At 44.0% G+C, this 18,857-nt stretch overlaps 1 protein-coding gene and 1 long non-coding RNA gene across 5 annotated transcripts in view; one reads left to right on the forward strand and one right to left on the reverse strand.

Annotated features, from left to right (window-relative positions):
* Positions 1-2,882: 2,882 nt before the first annotated feature.
* LOC123651507 lies at positions 2,883-12,862 on the reverse strand. 2 transcript variants are annotated; one of them, XR_006740281.1, is made up of 3 exons: positions 12,752-12,862; positions 4,875-5,131; positions 2,883-3,786 (listed from the first exon to the last, which is right to left on the reverse strand). It is a non-coding gene; the product is annotated as an uncharacterized LOC123651507 (long non-coding RNA). The 2 variants fall into 2 exon arrangements; XR_006740280.1 differs by lacking the exon at positions 2,883-3,786 and having other exon boundaries at positions 4,247-5,131.
* Positions 12,763-18,857, forward strand: part of PANK2 (pantothenate kinase 2) — a 33,389-nt gene continuing 27,294 nt past the window's right edge. Inside the window, exon 1 of one of the 3 annotated variants that reach the window (XM_036417870.2) lies at positions 12,763-13,388. In XM_036417870.2, the coding sequence (XP_036273763.1) occupies positions 13,130-13,388 (259 nt within the window). In that variant the 5' untranslated portion in view covers positions 12,763-13,129. The remainder of the gene's footprint in view (positions 13,389-18,857) is intronic. The other 2 variants (XM_036417871.2, XM_045574427.1) reach the window with 2 other exon arrangements.

Here is an 18,857-nt window from a genome sequence, read left to right on the forward strand (position 1 = left end):
TGGCTACAACTTTAGAGGCTGACTCAGACCCTACTGCCTCATTCCCACCCTATTTAAAAAATTTTTTTTAATTGATTTCAGAGAGGAAAGGGAGAGGGAGAGAGAGAGAGAAATATCAATGATGAGAGAGAATCATTGATCAGCTACTTCCTTCAATGACCCCTACTGGGGATTGAGCCTGAAACCCAGGCATATACTCTGACCAGGAATCAAGCCGTGACCTCTTGACTCCATAGGTCAACACTCAACCGCTGAGCACCACCAGGCCCCTCTTGGTTTGTTGGTCTCTGTGGGTGGCATCCAGTTCAGAGTGCAAATAGTACTGGATCGCTGTCTTAGGAGGAGGGGACCAAAGTGTCTTCCTTCATTGGGTGCATATATTCTTTCTGATTGGTGTTTTGGGTTTCTTAGCATATATTCCTAGAAGTGAGATTACTGGGTCAAATGGCAGTTCCATATTTAATTTAAAAAATATTTTTATTGATTTCAGAGAGGAAGGGAAAGGAAGAGAGAGAGATAAGATAGAAACATCAATGATGAGAAAGAATCACTGATTGGCTGCCTCCTATGTGCCCCTCATTAGGGATTGAGTCTACAACCTGGCATATGCCCTTGACCAGAATCAAACCCGGGACCCTTCATTCCCTAGGCTGACGCTTTATCCACTGAGCCAAACCGGCTGGAGTCCATATTTATTTTTTTGAGGAAACTCCATACTGTTTTCCATAATGGCTGCACCAGTCTGCATTCCCACCAGTGGTGTACTAGGTTCCCTTTTCTCCACATCCTCACCACTTGTCATTTGTTGCTTTGTAGATAGTAGCCATTCTGACAGGTGTCATTTTAATTTGCATCTCTCTGATGATCAGTGACTTTGAGGATTTTTTCATATGTCTCTTGAACATCTGTATGTCCACTTTGGAGATATATCTATTTAGGTCCTTTGCCCACTTTTTAATTGGATTGTTTGACTTCCTGTGCAAGGATGTTTCTATGTTCATGATAGCTTTAAACTGCCATCAATTCAAATGTCTATTCACAGTAGAATGAACATGTAAATTGTGGTAAAGTCACACAATAGAATGCTAGTATACAGCCATGAGTATGAATGAACATAGGATGCACAACCATATGGACAAATCTCACAGACCTGACATTGAACAAAAGAAGTAAATATATACAAACATATGCTTACTGTATGATTCTATTCATATAAAAAAACATAGAAATAAGGAAAACTGATCAATGGCATTGAAAGTCAGAATGGTCACCTTTGGGAGGTATAGTGTCACTGACCCCTGCCAGTCAGGGGTCCCAAATTGTGGTTGCTCTATACTGTGTCTCATCAATCACATGAGACAGTATCTGGTAAGGCAAGACAGAAACTATTCCTTAGCCAAGGAATAGAGAAGGATATTGAATGCTCTAGTGATTTATTATCCCTAATTCTAGGGAATTAGGAAAGTAATAAAGAGTCTGGGCCCTAACCAGTTTGGCTCAGTGGATAGATAGAGTGTCAGCCTGTGGACTGAAGGGTCCCAGATATGATTCCGGTCAAGGGCATATGTACCTTGGTTGCAGGAACATCCCCAGTAGGGGGTGTGCAGGAGGCAGCTGACCAGTGTTTCTCTCTCATTGTTTCTAACTATCCCTCTCTCTTCCTCTCTGTAAAAAAAATCAATAAAAATATATTAAACCAATAGAGATTAAATATATATATTTATATTAAAATTAAATATATATTTATATTAAAAATTATATATATATATATATATATATATATATATAGAGAGAGAGAGAGAGAGAGAGAGAAAGAGAGAGAGAGAGAGAGAGAGAGAGAGAGAGAGAGTGTGTGTCTGGGGAGAGATAGGTGGGTTCAAGGGCAGGATTTTTGAGGAAGGGTGGAGGGTTCTCAATTTCCAAGGGAGTATATGCAGTCCTCAAACAGCTTGGAACATGTCTAGCCATATATTGCATGTCTCATTTTAATGTTAAATCTTCACCTCTGAGTGTGAATTTTAGTATGCTAATTAAGAAAATTTCATCAAAAGGTAGCTTGGAAGGGGTTTCAAGTGCTATCTTGGATTTTGAGGGCATAAACTGTTTTTTTTTGTTGGTGGTCCTTGAGTTCTTTTTGTTGTTGTTGTTGTTGTTATTGTTAAGCCTCCCCCAAGGATATTTTCCCATTGGTTTTTAGAGAGAATGGGAGGAGGAGAGACAGAGAGAAACATTGATGTGAGATAGACACATTGATTGGTTGCCTCCGGCACATGCAATCAAGCCTGCAACCAAGATATATGCCCTGGATCAAAATCGAACCCAGGACCCTTCAGTCCAAGACCTACACTTTATCCACTGAGCCAAACTGGATAGGGTGGTTCTTGGGTTCTTTATCTGATTCCTGCTGGCAGGCTTAGCTAGCCCTGGAATTCCCACCTTCCCTTGAGTGCAGCCTGCTTTTGTCAGGGGATGAGTTGGAGAGAATACAAGAAAGTAGAAGTTTAAAGATTAACTATTGATGTGGTTGCACAACCCAGTGACGATAGAACTGGATTTGAGAGTTGGTTTCACACATACATTCACTTTGTGTTCAGACTCCCTGTTGGAGATATGGAAATAAACTGAGATCAGCCAAATGGAACCAACAGAAGCTATTTATTCAGATAGTCAGCTACCATCAAGTGCAGTTAGCAGGGAGGGACTCAAAAGGCAGGAAGTGAAAAAGCTTTCTGGTGAGGAAAGAGAGGGAGGCTCTGACATGCTGAGATTGGAGGTGTTTGCCTAGGACAGTGGTCAGCAAACTCATTAGTCAACAGAGCCAAATATCAACAGTACAACGATTGGAATTTCTTTTGAGAGCCGAAAAACCAACTTCTGCTCACCGGCCATGAAGTTTCAATCACACTGTACATGCACGCCTGCACGTGATATTTTGTGGAAGAGCCACACACAAGGGGCCAAAGAGCCGCATGTGGCTTGCGAGCCTCAGTCTGCCGACCACTGGCCTACGACACTGAAGGGCCTGAGACTAGAAGAGGGGCATTTCTGTGGTTGGTTGGGGAGCATGTTTGGCTTTCTCTGGTTGGTCCTGAGTTGGAAGAGAGGAAGGGGAGTTGCTGGGATTGGGGAGAGGCCGGCAGACATTAACCATGAAGTCCTGACCATCCTGATCGTTCTGGGCCCATTACTACAGAGGTTGTGGTTTGGCTTTCCAGGTTGGTTACTGTGAAAGTTTCAGTCAGAGGTCTTTGTTGCATACGGTCTGGCCACTGACCACTTGATCTCGGCAAGATGATGAGGTCTTGGTTTTTGTCTTCTTGAAGGAAAGATTTCAATCAAGAGACAAAGTATAGCAAGGTAAATAAGAATTTATTGGCCACAGCAAAAACATACTTAGGACAGTAAAACAAGAAAGGATATAGAAGAAGTAACAGGAGAGCCTAGGCTGGGCTGCTTAGGCTCCCTGAGAAGTCAGAGAAAAGGGGACCGTTGAGATAGGTTCAGGGGATTAGCATGTCACTGCTTATTGCTCCCCTGGTTGCAAGTGGACCGTAGAGGGAAGAAGAGGGAAAGGGAGTAGCATGGGCTGCTCCCCTGCCGTTACCTCTCTTTTGCACGTGGAAATCTTAGGGTAGGTCTCAATAGAATGTTCGTCAGTTTTCCAGGGTGCTTTTTCAGGGCTGTGGTCTCCACTGATTGGTCGGCACCAGCAGGGGTCATTAGTCGATGCAGCTGGTCTTGAGGCAGCCACTGTTTCACTTGTCTGATTTTGTTGCTTTTCTGGGCCTGGAGTTGGAATATAACGTGGAACCCGATGTTATCTTTAGGGAGGAAAAGATCAGGGGTCCAAACCACATGACCAGTGAGATGCTAAGGGAGGGGAGGTTAACCTGGGGGCGAGGTACTTGCTTTCCCAGTTTTGCTCCTTGCCAGGCATCCAGGGCTTTCTGCCCTGGAGAGTTTCTGTACCTGGCCCATCGTCCTTGCTCTGCTCATGTCTAAGAGCCTATAACACATTGTGTATTCAGTCTCTCTGAGGGAAGAGCGTGAGCCCTGAGAAGGGCCTCTACTGCTTAAATAGGAGGGGCTGGGCACATACACACTGCCTCCAGCCCTAGGTCTCTTTAGTGGTGCCGCCGTGAGGCCAATGGCTAGAGTGTTCTGCTCCAAGTCATTGCTTAGCTACTACACCTCTAAGGTTCCTTTTTCCTCTAAGGCTTGGCTGCAAGCCCAGCTCCTATTGGAAGATTAGACCCCTTTCATTTATCAGCTTTCCTAGATTGCCATGGCTCACCCCGAACCCTGCAGTGTAAGTCCCCATCTCTTTGCCTGCGTTTTAAAAACCTATTGAACACTGTGGACAAAAAAGTGGCCTCATACTAAAACTGGAGAAGCTCAGAGGAGGCCTGCATGGAGTCTTACCAACTCAGAGACAGAAAGTAACCACACAGATGGTCTGAAATGAAAGCTTTCTAACTAAAATCCAGTTATGGCGTGTAGTCATGTCCTAGGCCCGGATGGTCCTTTACAGGGGTCAATCTTTACCTTTACTGGGCCTGTCTGTTGTCTTCTTTATTTATGAAAACACTAGAGGCCCGATGCACGAAATTCATGCAAAAGCAGGCCTTTCTTCCCCTCGTTGCTGGCACTGGCTTCTGGCACCGGGCCCGGGCTTCCCTAGAAGCCCCAGTTTCATCGGGAAGGACACCCGGTCTAATTAGCATATTATGCTTTTATTATTATAGGTACCTTTGGAATGTCAGGGTAATTTGCTTTTTCCAGACCCCTCAGGGCACAATCACTAAACCAGAAGACCACAGATCCCTTCACTTTTATTGTTAGTGTGTTAATCATGATAAATATCCTATACTCACCAATGTAGGGAGGCTTTGCCTTCTCCCACCTCCCCAACCTGTCACCAATGGATTTCATGTAGCCCCCTGATCTGCTTCTCAGCTTCTCTTTTGATTCTGAGGTTTAAATTAAGTGGCAGAACTGCCATTTCCCGGAACATTTTCTCAATTCCTTGATATTTTTGTTACCAGTTTGGCTCAAATAAACTCATAAAAATTTTCTACAGGTTTGAACATTTCTTATATGGACAGTACCTTCCTTCTACTTAATGCAGTTTCTGTGAAAAACAAACAAACAAAAAAACCCAATAGCAACAAACAAAAAATAAACCCCCTCCCGAAACCCACACCTTTTTTTTTTTTTTTTCTAATCCTCACTGGAGGATATTTTTTCCCATTTATTGTTTAGAGAGAGTAGGAGGAAGGGAGGGGGAGAGAGAGAAGGAGAGAGAGGGAAGGAGAAACATTGATGTGAGAGACACATCAATTATTTAGTTTCAGTTGGTTGCTTCTCACATGGGGCCGGGGATCAAAACTGCACCCAGGTAGGTGCCCTTCGGCTGGAATAGCACCCTTGGGTTGGAGGGCTTGTGCTCTAATCACTGAGAAAAACCAGCCAGGGTCACACCTTTTTATTAAAGTAAAATATACGTACTGAATAGGTACAGATAAGGCAGGGGTGGCAAAAAGAGTAGAAGTGGGGAGAGGAAACGGGAGGGAATGGGAAAGGTGAAGTAGGTGAGGAAGCTCTGGTTTCTGGTTCTGGGTCCAACTCCTGGCATCCTTTACCTTCTTGAACCCATAAACCGTGAGGCTGGACCAGGTGATGTCAAATCCTCCCTCTTGCAAAGCCCTTGAGTGCCCTTGGCACAGATGGACGCTGCAGTGTTTCCTCCTCCTCTTGTGCCTCCTCCCCCACCTGGTGCTATTGCCTTGCCATCTGAATGGCTGATTTCCCAGCAATCAGTGCTGTCTTCTATTTAATCAGTTCTTTTGTATGTAACATAAGAAGAAAGAAAACCCCTTTTATTATAACAAACAGCTGGAAATCAGCTTCTTGCTGGAGGCCTAGCCAAAGGAATTTGGAAAGAGAGAAACTGGTAATTGCTAAAAGAATTACTCTTTTTTTCTATTTGCTATCAGGATATCCTTAGAATTGTGAGTCTAGTGATACTCTTTTGCAGGAAACAGAGGGCAGAATTCAAGGATATAAGCTAGACTTCTCTGGATATACCTTGTCTTATTGACTGGAACCATGTTACTATTTTATCTATACTAATAAAAGGGTAATGTGCTAATTAGACTGGGTTGAGGGGACACCTGACTTCCTTCTGGACAAAGCCATGGTGGCGGAGGACGGAGGCAGAGGTGGTTATGGGCTATCAGGCCGGCAGGGGAGCAAGCAGTTGGGGGTGATCAGGCCGACAGGGGAGGACAATTGGGGGTGATCAGGCAGGCAGATAGAGGCACTTAGGGGTGATCAGGTAGGCAGGCAGGCAGGCAGGCAGGCAGGCAAGCAGTTAGGAGCCAGCAGTCCTGGATTGTGAGAGGGATGTCTGACTGCTGGTTTAGGCCTGATCCCTGCAGACATCCCCTGAAGGGTCCTAGATTGGAGCGGTTGCAGGCCTGGCTGAGGGACACCCCCACCTTGTATGAATTTCATGCACCAGGATTCTAGTATAAATTAAGTAAACATATTTCTTTAAAAATTGAATCAAAATGGTTTAGGCAGATGGCTGATTGCTCAAGCCTTGAATGTGAGATTCTTCTTAGTGGTTCAGGATACTTCAGGCCTCCCCCTGATTCCCACATGGGGGCCTCTTCTCAGGTGACAGCTAGCAGACCAGCCAACATACATTCCACAACCCCCTCCCCGATGACCACAGCAAAACATACCCAGTTCCTTCTCCAGATTTCTCAACCATGTGATACATTCCTCCTCCTATGGTGAGGAAGTTTCCTTACTTTGTACCACACAGGCAGCTGCCTCCTTTGGCACCGGCAGCATCAGCCCCACTGCCTTATGATAGCTGTGCACAAAACAGGAACTCAGTGGCTCTTTAGGTTTGTCAGGTTGATTTGTTAGCTTTCCAGAACCTTAGCTGCCCTAACTTTTGCAGTGTTTGGGAGAGTTAGGCCACTGTGCATACCTTATCCTTCAGTATTGCTAGGTGTTTTGGATTTTTATTTTTATTGATTTTAGAGAGGGAGGAAGGCAGAGAAAAACATCAATTGCCGGAAGCCAATTCCAGCATGTCAGCAGGGCTGAATCATTTGGGAACAGCTAAAAAGCATCTCCCCCAAACCTGAATAGGATAATCATTTGCTGCCAGACAGCTCAAGGCATCATACATCTGCATGTTATTGCCTCCTGTTGGCCAAATACCTGAACAGCTGTAGGCTATTCCCCAACCTAACAATGTTTCTGTAAACCCTACCTTTTGAAACCTTACCCTTTGAAGTGAATGTCTCCATATTGCCTTAGGTCAAATTTGTGTTAATAAACAGCACAGGGTCCTGAGTCAAGGGTAAGTCTTTAGCTTCTTTAGCTGACACTCCTCTGACCCCCAATGCCTTTCCAAACTATCTTTCGTCTTTGAACTCCTTCTTAATGTATACACAGCTCCTTTCTCCAGATTGCAGAACCCTTTGTAATGCTGGAACAAGAACTCCGGCAATCAATGTGAGAAATACAACAACAGTTGCCAACGTATTTACTATAACCCAACCTGGATAAAACTGCAACCTAGGTATGTGCCCTGACCAGGAATTAAAGAATCAAGTTACCCAGGGCAATAGCAATGGTAGTACTATTAACAGAACTAAGGAAAGAGGAACTGTTTAAAGGCAAAGAGGACAAACCTGTTTTCAGAAACTGGTGATCTTTCAGTGCATGGAACAATGCTCCAACCAAGCCACATCAGCCAAGATCCATGTCTTTTTTTTTTTTTTTTTTTTTTTTTTTTTTTTTTACAAATTATTGGATTTGTTCAGAGTTTATAGTTCAGGTCTCACTTATTTAGCTTTTTTTAATTATTGATTTTAGAGAGAGAAAGAAGGGGAGAGAAACATTGATTTGTTCCATTTATTTATGCATTCATTGGTTGATTCTTATATGTGCCTTGACTGGGATGGAACCTACAACTTTGGCATATCAGGATGATACTTTAACCAGCTGAACTACCAAACCAGGGCCATATGAACTTTATAATTTCAAATTTAAGATATTTCAGACAGGGACAATTTGACTTTTCTTTGATTCAGACACTCAATCAAAAGTATTCATTAAAGCCCTAGCTCAGTGGTTGGCAAACTCATTAGTCAACAGAGCTGCATGTGGCTCACGAGCTGCATTTTGCCAACCACTGCCCTAGCTGGTTTGGCTCAGTGGAAAGAGTGTTGGCCTGAGGACCAAAAGGGGCAAATACCTCTGTTGCAGGATCCTCCCCAGCCTGGATCCTGGTCAAGGCACAAGGCACGTGCTGGAGGTGACCAATCAATGTATCTCTCTCACATTGATATTTCTCCCTGTCTTTCCATTCTCTCTAAGAAATCAATGGAAAAATATCCTTGGGTGAGGATTAAAATAAGTAAATAAATACATTCATTAAGAACACTGTGGGAGGCCTTCTGGGCACAGTGACAAATCATGATACAGGGTCCTTGACTCATGGAATTGCAGTCTAGAGGAGAGATGGGCAAATGAGAGGGAAGAATCAAATTACCCAGGGCAATAGCAACGGTGATACTATTAACAGAACTAAGGAAAGAGGAACTGTTTAAAGGAAAAGAGGACAAACCGGTTTTCAGAAAGCAGATGCTTTTACAAAATGTTTATTTAGGAGTGAAATATTAGCTATCAAGCTTTCAAAATTGAAAGAATTATATCTTCATTGCTGTTAATATAACAGAGATGCAAGTAATTTTTATACACAGATGAATTTTCTGCAGTATCTGAGGAACAAATTCTATGAAAAAAGGGTTCATGGTCAGTTACATTTGGAAGATAACTACATATCTGTTTCTTCTTGAAGATTCAACATGGCCTTCAGCATATTAAAAGCTTTAAGAAATTGCTCTAACCCTAGCTGGTTTTGGCTTAGTGCAGTGGTCAGCAAACTCATTAGTCAACAGAGCCAAATATCAACAGTACAATGATTGAAATTTCTTTTGAGAGACAAATTTTTATTTTTATTTTTAAAATATATATTTTATTGATTTTTTACAGAGAGCCAAATTTTTTTAAACTTAAACTTCTTCTAACACAATTTCTTCAAAATAGACTCGCCTAGGCTGTGGTATTTTGTGGAAAAGCCACACTCAAGGAGCCAAAGAGCCACATGTGGCTTGTGAGCCGAAGTTTGTGGACCACAGGCTTAGTGGATAGAGCATTGGCCTGCTTCCTAAAGGGTCCCAGGTTTGCTGGCTCAATCCCCAGTAGGAGGTGTGCAGGAGGCATCCAATCAATGATTCTCATCATTGATGTTTCTCCCTTCCTCTCTGAAATCAATAAAAATATACTAAAAAAAAAATTGCTCGAAACTTTATCTCTTATTTCCCAAGCTTATTTGAGCAGACATTGCTTTTCTAACAATTATTAAAGTGCAAAACTATTAGTGGTTACCTAGTAATAGTATTCAAGTCAGGGATATTCAGTCAAAGATAGGCTTTGTTCTTGAAAACTAAGAAAATTTCAGTCCTTTCAATACTTGGGAAGGAATAGCATTTTCCATATCTAGGAAACTCTGAGGTCTAAACTTGTTATTTCATCTTGAATTTTCTTTCTTTATTCTTCTGAGACAAGTTGAACTTATTTGGGAAAGCGGGCAATAGTACTTTTATATTGCTTGTGAGCTCTGGTGAGGTCATCAGAAAGCCACATGCTAGTTACATACACACACACACACACCTCATTATCTCTATCCTTCATTTTTTTTTTTTTTAATGTTGGATATTTGGTTCTTTTTTTTTTTTAATATTGATATCTTACAGAGAGGAAGAGAGAGAAGAGAGAGAGAGAGCTAGAAAGGTTGATGAGAGAGAAACATCGACCAGCTGCCTCCTGCACACCCCCCACCGGGGATGTGCCCGCAACCAATGTACATGCCCCCAACCAGAATTGAATGCCCCTTCAGTCCACAGACCGAAGTTCCACCACTGAGCCAAACCGGATTCGGCTCTATCCTTCTTCATTTTCATGGTCAGGGCACAGGCCTGGGTTTCAGGCTTGATCCAGCATGTGAAGAGGCAGCTGATCAATGTTTCTCATTGATGCTTCTATCTCTCTCTCCCTTCCTCTCTCTAAAAATCAATGAAAACATATAAAAAAGATAAACTACTATAATACCCACAGAAAAGGAAACCTCTTGATTGCTAATTTCATTTAGAGGCTTTGATAAAACAAACACACACAACCTAAGCTTAGTCATGGATTTACTTTGCTCCAAGGCAAATCTTCAATTTCTCTTGTAAAAAAGTTTTCTTTAAGCATAATACACATACAAGAAAACTTTACACATCAAGTGGACATCTTAATGAAATACTACAGAGCAAACATACCCACGTAACCATCCCCCTACCAAAGAAACTAAACATTACTAACATCTATAAGCCTACTTGCTACCTTCTTATTAGTACTTTCTCCCCTTTCCCCAAGAGCAACCATTATCCTGACTTCTAATATCATTTATTTATTTATTTATTTATTTAAAAATATATTTTATTGATTCTTACAGAGAGGAATTGAGAGGGATAGAGAGTTAGAAACATCGATGAGAGAGATACATCGACCAGCTGCCTCTTGCACACCCCCCACTAGGGATGCCCCCTCAACCAAGGTACGTGTCCTTGACTGGAATCGAACCCGGAACCTTTCAGTCCGCAGGCCAACACTCTATCCACTGAGCCAAACCGGTTTTGGCCTTTTAATTAATTAATTAATTAATTTATTTATTTATTTATTTTAAATTAAAAATATTGTCGAAACCGGTTTGGCTCAATGGATAGAGCGTCGGCTTGGGGACTGAAAGGTCCCAGGTTTGATTCCGGTCAAGGACATGTACCTTGGTTGCGGGCATATCCCCAATAGGGGGTGTGCAAGAGGCAGCTGATCGATGACTCTCTCTCATCGATGTTTCTAACTCTATCTCTCTCCCTTCCTTTCTGTACAAAATCAATAAAATATATTTTTTAAAAAATTAAAAATATTTTATTGATTTTAGAGAAGGAAGAGGAAGAGAGAGATAGAAACATCAATGATGAGAATCATGGATCGGCTGCCTCCTGCACACCCCCCACTGGGGGGACCGAGCCGGAAACTCAGGCATGTGCCTCTGGCCGGAATCCAACCCAGGACCCTTCAGCCCTCAGGCTGACGCTCCATCCACAGAGCCAAACCAGCTAGGGCTATTTTTATTTTTTAAATATATATATTTTTTATTTCAGAGAGGTATAGAAACATTGACGATGAGAATCATTGCAATATCCTTTATGAATGTTAGCCTTCAAATAAATGGAATCACATAGGATACATTCTTTTGTGTCTGGCTTCTTTTGCTCAATTTATTTGCATTGAAAAAAAACTTTTTTTAAAAATGTTTATTTTTTATTGATTTCATAGAGGAAGGGAGAGGGAGAGAGAGAGAAACATCAATGATGAGAATCATTGATTGGGTGCCTCTTGCATGCTCCATACTGGGGACTGAACCCGAAACCTGGGCTTCCTGAGGAACTGGAATTTCTAGTTAGGAAACTGGGGTTCCAGTTATTCTACTCAACCCACAAGAGAAAAGCTCATCTTTCTTGTTCAGTCTGCTACTAGCAGTCATTATGGGAAAATAAGAACTATCAACCAAGAGCCATTAAAATCTCCTAGGGGAGGTACTTATGAAATAAGTAGAGGCCCATTGCATGAAGATTCATGCAATAGGCCTTCCTTCCCCTGACTGCCGGCACTGGTTTCCCTCTGGCACCCAGGACCCAGGTCTTCACTCCAGCCCCAGCGAGGCTTGGCTTCTCTGCTCCCACCACAGTGTAAGCCAAGCCTCTTCAGTCTTTGCTCCATACCTGTGTAAGCAAATTAATCTACCATATTTTGGGTTAATTTGCATACTCCCTCCTGACTGGCTGGAGGGTATATGGAGGTATAGTCAATTTGCATGTATCTTTTATTAGTGTAGATTAGCAAGTAAGATAAACCCACAGTCCTGTTAAACTTGACAGAGTGAGGGAATGCCTTGAAAGTGGGGGCAAGAGGGGGCAGGATCATAACAGGCTTGTGTAACCTCTGCGAGGAGGAGCACTTGGAAGGGCCTTTGGTAGATGTGAGAGGTTGGGATCTCCATACTGGAGGAGACCATGTTCTGGCCCCCAAGAGAGAAGGCAATAAGATGTTAACACCCCCCCCCCCCCCCCCCAAGGCGGCTCCCAAATCTTTCTATGTGACCTAGTGCACTAACCAGAATGGGGGACCAGACTCTCCTTAAAAAGGACAACCATACTTCCCGGTTCCCACATTCTCTCCACTACAGGAGAATGGCGAAGGATTGATAGCCCACCTCGTCCTCCCAGTTGTCATAGAAACCAACCCCATCCCATCCTTCCTTCTGGTCCCGGGAACATTCCTCCATCGCAGGCGGAATGAATGAAGGGGGTTTAGCTCAAACAAGCCAGTGGCGGTGCTGGGGGTGAGGGTGGGTGCTGGGGGTGAGGGTGGTAGGGAAAAACAGCGCAGAGGGGCTGGGGTCCCACACGGCCGCGGAGGAACCTGGCGAGGGACAAAGGCTCCAGTCAGCCGCAGTTCCAGCCCTTCCGTCTGCCCACAGACGCCGCGGGGCACTGCCTGGCGTGGAAGCGCGCGGCGGCATCCCGGGAGAGTTCTGGGTTCCCGGGGCGCCCACCTCTCCACCCGGGGTGGGGGTGGGGGCACTCCACCCACGCGTCCATAGGGCGCCGCCGCCATCACACTCCCCTGTCAGCCACACCGCCTTTTCCTCCTCCGCCGATCCCGGACCCCCACCCCCGGCCCCCTGCGCCGCCCCCGCCCTGAGAGCCTCTCATTGGACGAACGTGCAGTCAATCCGTCTCGAGTCAGGGAGCCGATTGGACACGAGGCCTTCGGGCTTCCCCCAGCCTGCTGGGATTGGCTTGCTGCGCGTTGTCGCAACGGAAGAGGCGGCCGGCCGAGGGTGCGCCTCTGCTCTGGCTGGACTCGCCGAGGAGGCCACCGGGGTCCGGCGCTGAGGGGCTGGCGTGGGCGGCAGCAGCGGCTGCTGCGGATGGGAACGGGCCGGCTGCGTGCGTCCATGGAGCGCCCCGGCAGGGCCGCCGCTCCCTCCGCCCCGTCCACCGGGGAACCGGCGCCCGAGGAGCCAGATGGGCGGGGGCAGGAGCCGCTGCGGCGCCGGGCGAACAGCACGTCGGTCTCCGCGGCCGGGACCTCGGCGGAGGGAGCGAGGCGGGACCGACCCAGCTCGTACAGCAGCGCCGCTGCGGCTTCCCGCCAGCGCCTGGAGAGCCTGAGGAAGAAGCGGCCGCGTAAGTGCCCGGCGGCGGGGCGCCCTCGCGGCTCGCCCTGCCCCCTCCCGGCTCGCGGGCCGCCGTTTTTTCCCGCGCGGCGGCGCGGGGATGGGGCCCCCGCACGGTGGTCCCAGATGGGTGCGTGGGCAGAGGGCGGGTGGGAGGCCTTGGGGGCCTTTGCAAACCGGGGCTTCGGAGTTCGGTCCTCGGGCGCGGTACTTGCTTGTCGGATGGAGGGCGCGTTCCCAGACCCTTCCTTCCTCCCTTCCTCCCTCTTAGCTCCTTGGGCATTCTCCGACCGAGAGGCGGATGATTTTATCTTGGAGAAGGCTTCTTTGGACTCATTTCCCCTGCCGCCCCTCCCCCCAAACCTTTTGGATCCCCAATGTCTGTGTGCTGTGGATTTTCAAAGAGCTGCTCTCCAAGACGTTAAATCTTTTTTTTTTTTTTTTCTGGAAATTTCGCGCTTTAATGGAAAATGCTTAATTGACCCTTGAGTTGCTGCAAGGCTAAACCTGGATTCCGTGTAATAAGGTTTGGCTGTGTATCTCTCGCGGCCCCCCCCCCCCCCCCCCCCGTGAGAATTCGGGTCATCTTTCACCCAGGTATCTCCTCTCTATTCTTTACATCTGTTTGCCGATATTCACAGTTCAGGGTTGAAGCATTCTGAGCATTAAGGCTTTTTTGCTTTTTGTTTTTTTGTTTTGAGGGATTCTAATCTTCCTAAGCTCGCCTTTGGGAGTTACACACGCTCCTCCCACAGAATCGTTTTCTCCCGTTTTATTATTCATTGCTTTTCCCTGTGTTCAGATCCAGCCCAAATATTTTCTCCGCATTATTCGTCTTCAATTCAGGCCGTCTGTCTAGCACCACGGTTGCAGTTGAAAGTATCCACTGTCCTGATACTCTTAATACGAGCATTACAATATAGTAGCATTTTACCTATGCTTAGACCTTTATCTTACTGTTGTAGCCAAATTCCTATTTCAGGACATCAGCTTGTTTCAAATGCAGATTATGACAGTGAAAGTGGCAGGATGAGTGAGGCTTTTATTGGGTGGTCTTGTACCTTGGTCCAACCACCCAGTTGCTTTACTTTCAATTTAATATGATTTGGATGATTAAATGTAGCCTTAATTTGCTATGAAGAGTTTGGGGGAGTTTTCAGTTATTTTGTCTTTTCCTATCCTCTAGATTTGGAACACATCTGCTTTCAACCTATTGCCATTTTTTGAGTGAATTTACCTGGAGTAAATCTATTTACCGTTTTTAGAGTCAATTTATTTTAGAGTCAATTTGTGTTTTGAGGAACACCTTATTTTTAAGCAGTTTATATAAAACATTCGACTCTTAATGGTTTTGTGTATCATTGGATATGGATGCAAATTCCAGAGATCCAGCAAGTAAGAATCATAGCCATATAGACAGCTGTTTGTGGCCATGGGCCACAAGGATTCTAAGTAAGTATGTTTTGAGTGTTGCATGGGTCAGGCACTCTAAAAACTATTTATTTAAAAAAATATATTTTATTAATTTTTTTACAGAGAGGAAGGAAGAAGGATAGAGAGTTAGAAATAGTCATCGATCAGCTGCCTCTTGCACGCCCCCTACTGGGGATGTGCCCTTGACTGGAATCGAACCCAATCGAACCCGGGACCCTTCAGTCCACGGGCACTCTATCCACTGAGCCAAACGGGTTTTGGCTAAAAACTTTATTTTTTAATTAAAAAAATTTTCAGACACTCTTCTGAGAGTTTTAATAACTCAGTAGCCCTTGCAACTCTGAGGTAGGTGGTAGTATTCCATTTTACAGATGAGAAAACTGGTGTCAAATGGCTAGTGAACAGAAATCTAAACTCAAGTATTTTAGCTCCATAGCATCTTTTCTTGACCTCCATGATCTACAGATTGGTAGCTTTTTCATTACTCTTAAGAGCAAGAATAATCGTGATCTTCTGTGCTCAAGGTTTTCTTACTTGAGGTGAAAATTTCTAGTTATAGCGTACTTCCATTTTTAATTCCCCTGGTCATAAAAAATGACCAGGGGAATTAAAAATGCAGATTCCTTGGGTTCAGTTTTTAAAAAAAAATATATATTTTATTGATTTTTTTACAGAGAGGAAGGGAGAGAGAGAGAGAGCTAGAAACGTCCATGAGAAACTTCCACCAGCTGCCTCTTGCACACCCCCTACCGGGGATGTGCCCGCAACCAACCAACGTACATACCCTTGACCAGAATCGAACTTGGGACCTTTCAGTCCGCAGACCGACGCTCTACCACTGAGCCAAACTGGTTTCGGCCAGTTTTTTTTTTTTTTTTTTGAATCCAAATCTTAGGTTATAAGAAGCTCCTATCATTCAGAAACAGGTCACTCAAAGTCCACTCTGAAAAACAATGTTTTAGTAGACAGTATTGGGAGTGGGGTAGCATTATATAAGGTGGTTTTGAAACTGCTTTTAGGAACTAAGACAAATACTCACGTTGTAGGATTTACTTATTTTCGTCTACCGTTTGGTGCTGTCAGGTATTGTTGAAGTATTGTTCTTCCTCCCATTTGCTCTTTCTGTACTATGCCAGAATGCATCTGTTAGAGGGAGAGGCAGGCAGCATGTCATGTCATACTGCTGAACCCTCTAAGAATATACAGTTGATTCTGGAACAACACGGGCTTGGACTGCATGGGTCCACTTACGTGAGGATTTTTTCCAGAAATACTTGTCAGATGCAGAAGACTGACCTGTGTATTCATTGATCTGTGCCATTTTACACTGGGGTCTTGAGCATGCTCACATTTTCGCAACCGGAGGGGGAGGTCTTAGAACCATTCCCTCTTAGATAATGTACAATAGGACAACTTATGTTTTTGAGGAGTCAAGTTATATGGATTTTTGACTGCATGGGGGTCAGCATCACCCAACCCTCATCCCCCTCTCCCGCATGTTGTTCAAGAGGCAACATTGGCCTGGCTGGTGTGCCTCAGTTGGCCGAGTGTTGTCTTGTGCACCAAAAGGTCACCAGTTTGATTCCCACATTCAGGATGTGGGTTTAATCCCTGGTTGGGGCGCATGTGGGAGGCAACCGGTCGATGTTTCTCACATCAATGTCTTCTGTCTCTCAATCTCTTTCTAAAATTAATAAAAACTTTTTTTTTTTTTTTTTTACAGAAGCAACCATATTTTGGTCTTAACTTTTGAGAAAATATAGTAAAGACTAAATCTGTATTTATTATTGGGAGAGTTGGGTATGAGGGGATGCCACTTTCCTTTTCAAACAAAGCAAACCTTGTCCTGACGTTATTACACTAGTCTAAAGGTAGAATACTACTTGTCATTTGAAATTAGAAGGAGCTATTTAATCTTAGGAGTTCTTGTGGGCTCTGGTTATAGTCATGTTCTGCCACACATGTTCCTAGAGGAGTGTGGTTCCCAAAACTGTGCTCATCCCAGACTGAACACATCACAGTCATTAGGGTGAGGCTAGGCATGTATATGTCTAAGAAGTCCTTTATTTTATTTTTGAATAGTGTGTGTGTGTGTGTGTGTGTGTGTGTGTGTTTTAGAGAGAGAGGAAGGGAGAGGGAGTGAGAAACACTGATGTGAGAGTGAAACATCCATTGACTGCCTCCTGTACGTCCCCTACCTGAGACTGAGCCTGAAACCTGGGCATGTGTCCTGCCTAGGAATTGGACGGGCAACCTTTTGGCACAGGATGATGCCCAACTAACTGAGCCACACTGGCCAGGGCTCTAAGAAGTTCTTCAAAAGTTTTAGATTAGGTGAAGTATGTATTTTAGGATTGAGAGAAATACCAAATAAAGATTACTTTAAAATGTTGGAAACAAAGATGCTAATGATGGTAACACAGTGCTTACTTGTTGATGTTAGAAATTATGCCAAATATTTTATAAACATCTCATTTAGGTCTCACAATTATCCTGTGAGGTAAGTATTTTTTTTTAACCCTTTGCACTCCGCTGTCCCCTCTCAGGGGACATTGCAGTTTACTAGTGATTACGGGGAATTGAGTTAATTCAATGCACGTTTCGCAAAGTAGCGTCGAGTAGCTGGTAGCCAATGTCCAGAATGGTTCGGAGTGCAAAGGTTAAATTTCCAGATAAGGAAGTAGGCTCGGTAAAATTGTCCCTTTGTCCAAGGACATGCAGCGAGTTAGTAAGGGAGGTGTGTTTTGGTCCTGGGTGTTTGAATTCAGACCCAGTATTTTTTTTAAAAATATATTTTATTGATTTTTTATAGAGAGGAAGGGAGAGGGATAGAAAGCTAGAAACATCGTTGAGAGAGAAACATCGACCAGCTGCCTCCTGCACACCCCCTACTGGGGATGTGCTCGCAACCAATGTACATGCCCCTGAACGGAATTGAACCTGGGACCTTTCAGTCCGCAGACCAATGCTCTATCCTTTAAGCCAAACCGGTTTTGGCCAGACCCAGTATTCTTGACTTACCCCATTTTGGAATGTGATTTAATCCAGGGCAGTGGTCTGATATAAAATCACTCGGAAGTTTTAAAAAACTCTCAATATGCATCTTTTAATTTTTTAAATTTTAATGAGGTATGATTACATTACAGTAAAGTGCAATTTTGACAAATGCATATACTCATGTAATAGGAGAACATTTCAATCAAAGGCCCCAGTTATGCAGGAGATGTGAGGACCCTGGGATCAGAGTGTTCCATAGCATTGTGGGTATGAGCTGGTTCTTTCAATGACTCCCAAGCGTGTTGTAGTTGTCCTTTGGACTTAACTGGTTTTGGGCTCATCCCAATTATAGAATGTCCTTAACTTCCATTAGTTTAGAAAATAAGGCTTTTTTTTTTTTTTTTTTTTTTTTTTTTTTTTTTTTGTAGCTTGACAGTTTTAAACTAGAAAATGGATTGCTTTTCCTTGGCTTTGGGAAAGCATCCATGTTGGCAGAATGGAACTTGTGCTGGTTCCTGGGCAGACTGTCCTTTAAACAGATGCAGTGTTCTGTTTTCAGTTGGGGAATTAGGAAGGGCTGCCCAATAGAAGCTAGGGAAAAGGTTAAATATCTGTTGCTTTGTAGCCCGTATTTGAGAGACAAATGGGAGAGAATGCTTTTTGGCTTACTAACTTTAAATGAAATCGAAGTAAATATGAACCTCTTTTAGATATATAACATATACAAAACATTAATTAGGGCCTAAAAATAGTCCCATTATGCAACTGCATAAAAAATGATACCGTTTGTTATTTAAGGGACCTTATGTATGAGTCTTGCATTTAGATAATACAGTTATTCAGTGTTGGCATCCCAGACTTCTGTTTATCTGCGGGAACCATAAGCAAGAAGAGAAGTATGCTAGTAAAAGTAATTGGTTAGGCCTGGCTGGTTTGGCTCAATGATTAGATCATGGGCTCTCGGACTGAAAGGTCTTGGGTTTGATTTTGGTCAAGGACACGTACCTGGGTTGTTGGCTCAATCCCTACCCCATCGAGGCTCCTGCAA

Source organism: Pipistrellus kuhlii, unplaced genomic scaffold, assembly GCF_014108245.1.
Source record: "Pipistrellus kuhlii isolate mPipKuh1 unplaced genomic scaffold, mPipKuh1.p scaffold_m20_p_6, whole genome shotgun sequence".
In the NCBI taxonomy this organism is placed as follows: Eukaryota; Metazoa; Chordata; class Mammalia; order Chiroptera; family Vespertilionidae; genus Pipistrellus; species Pipistrellus kuhlii.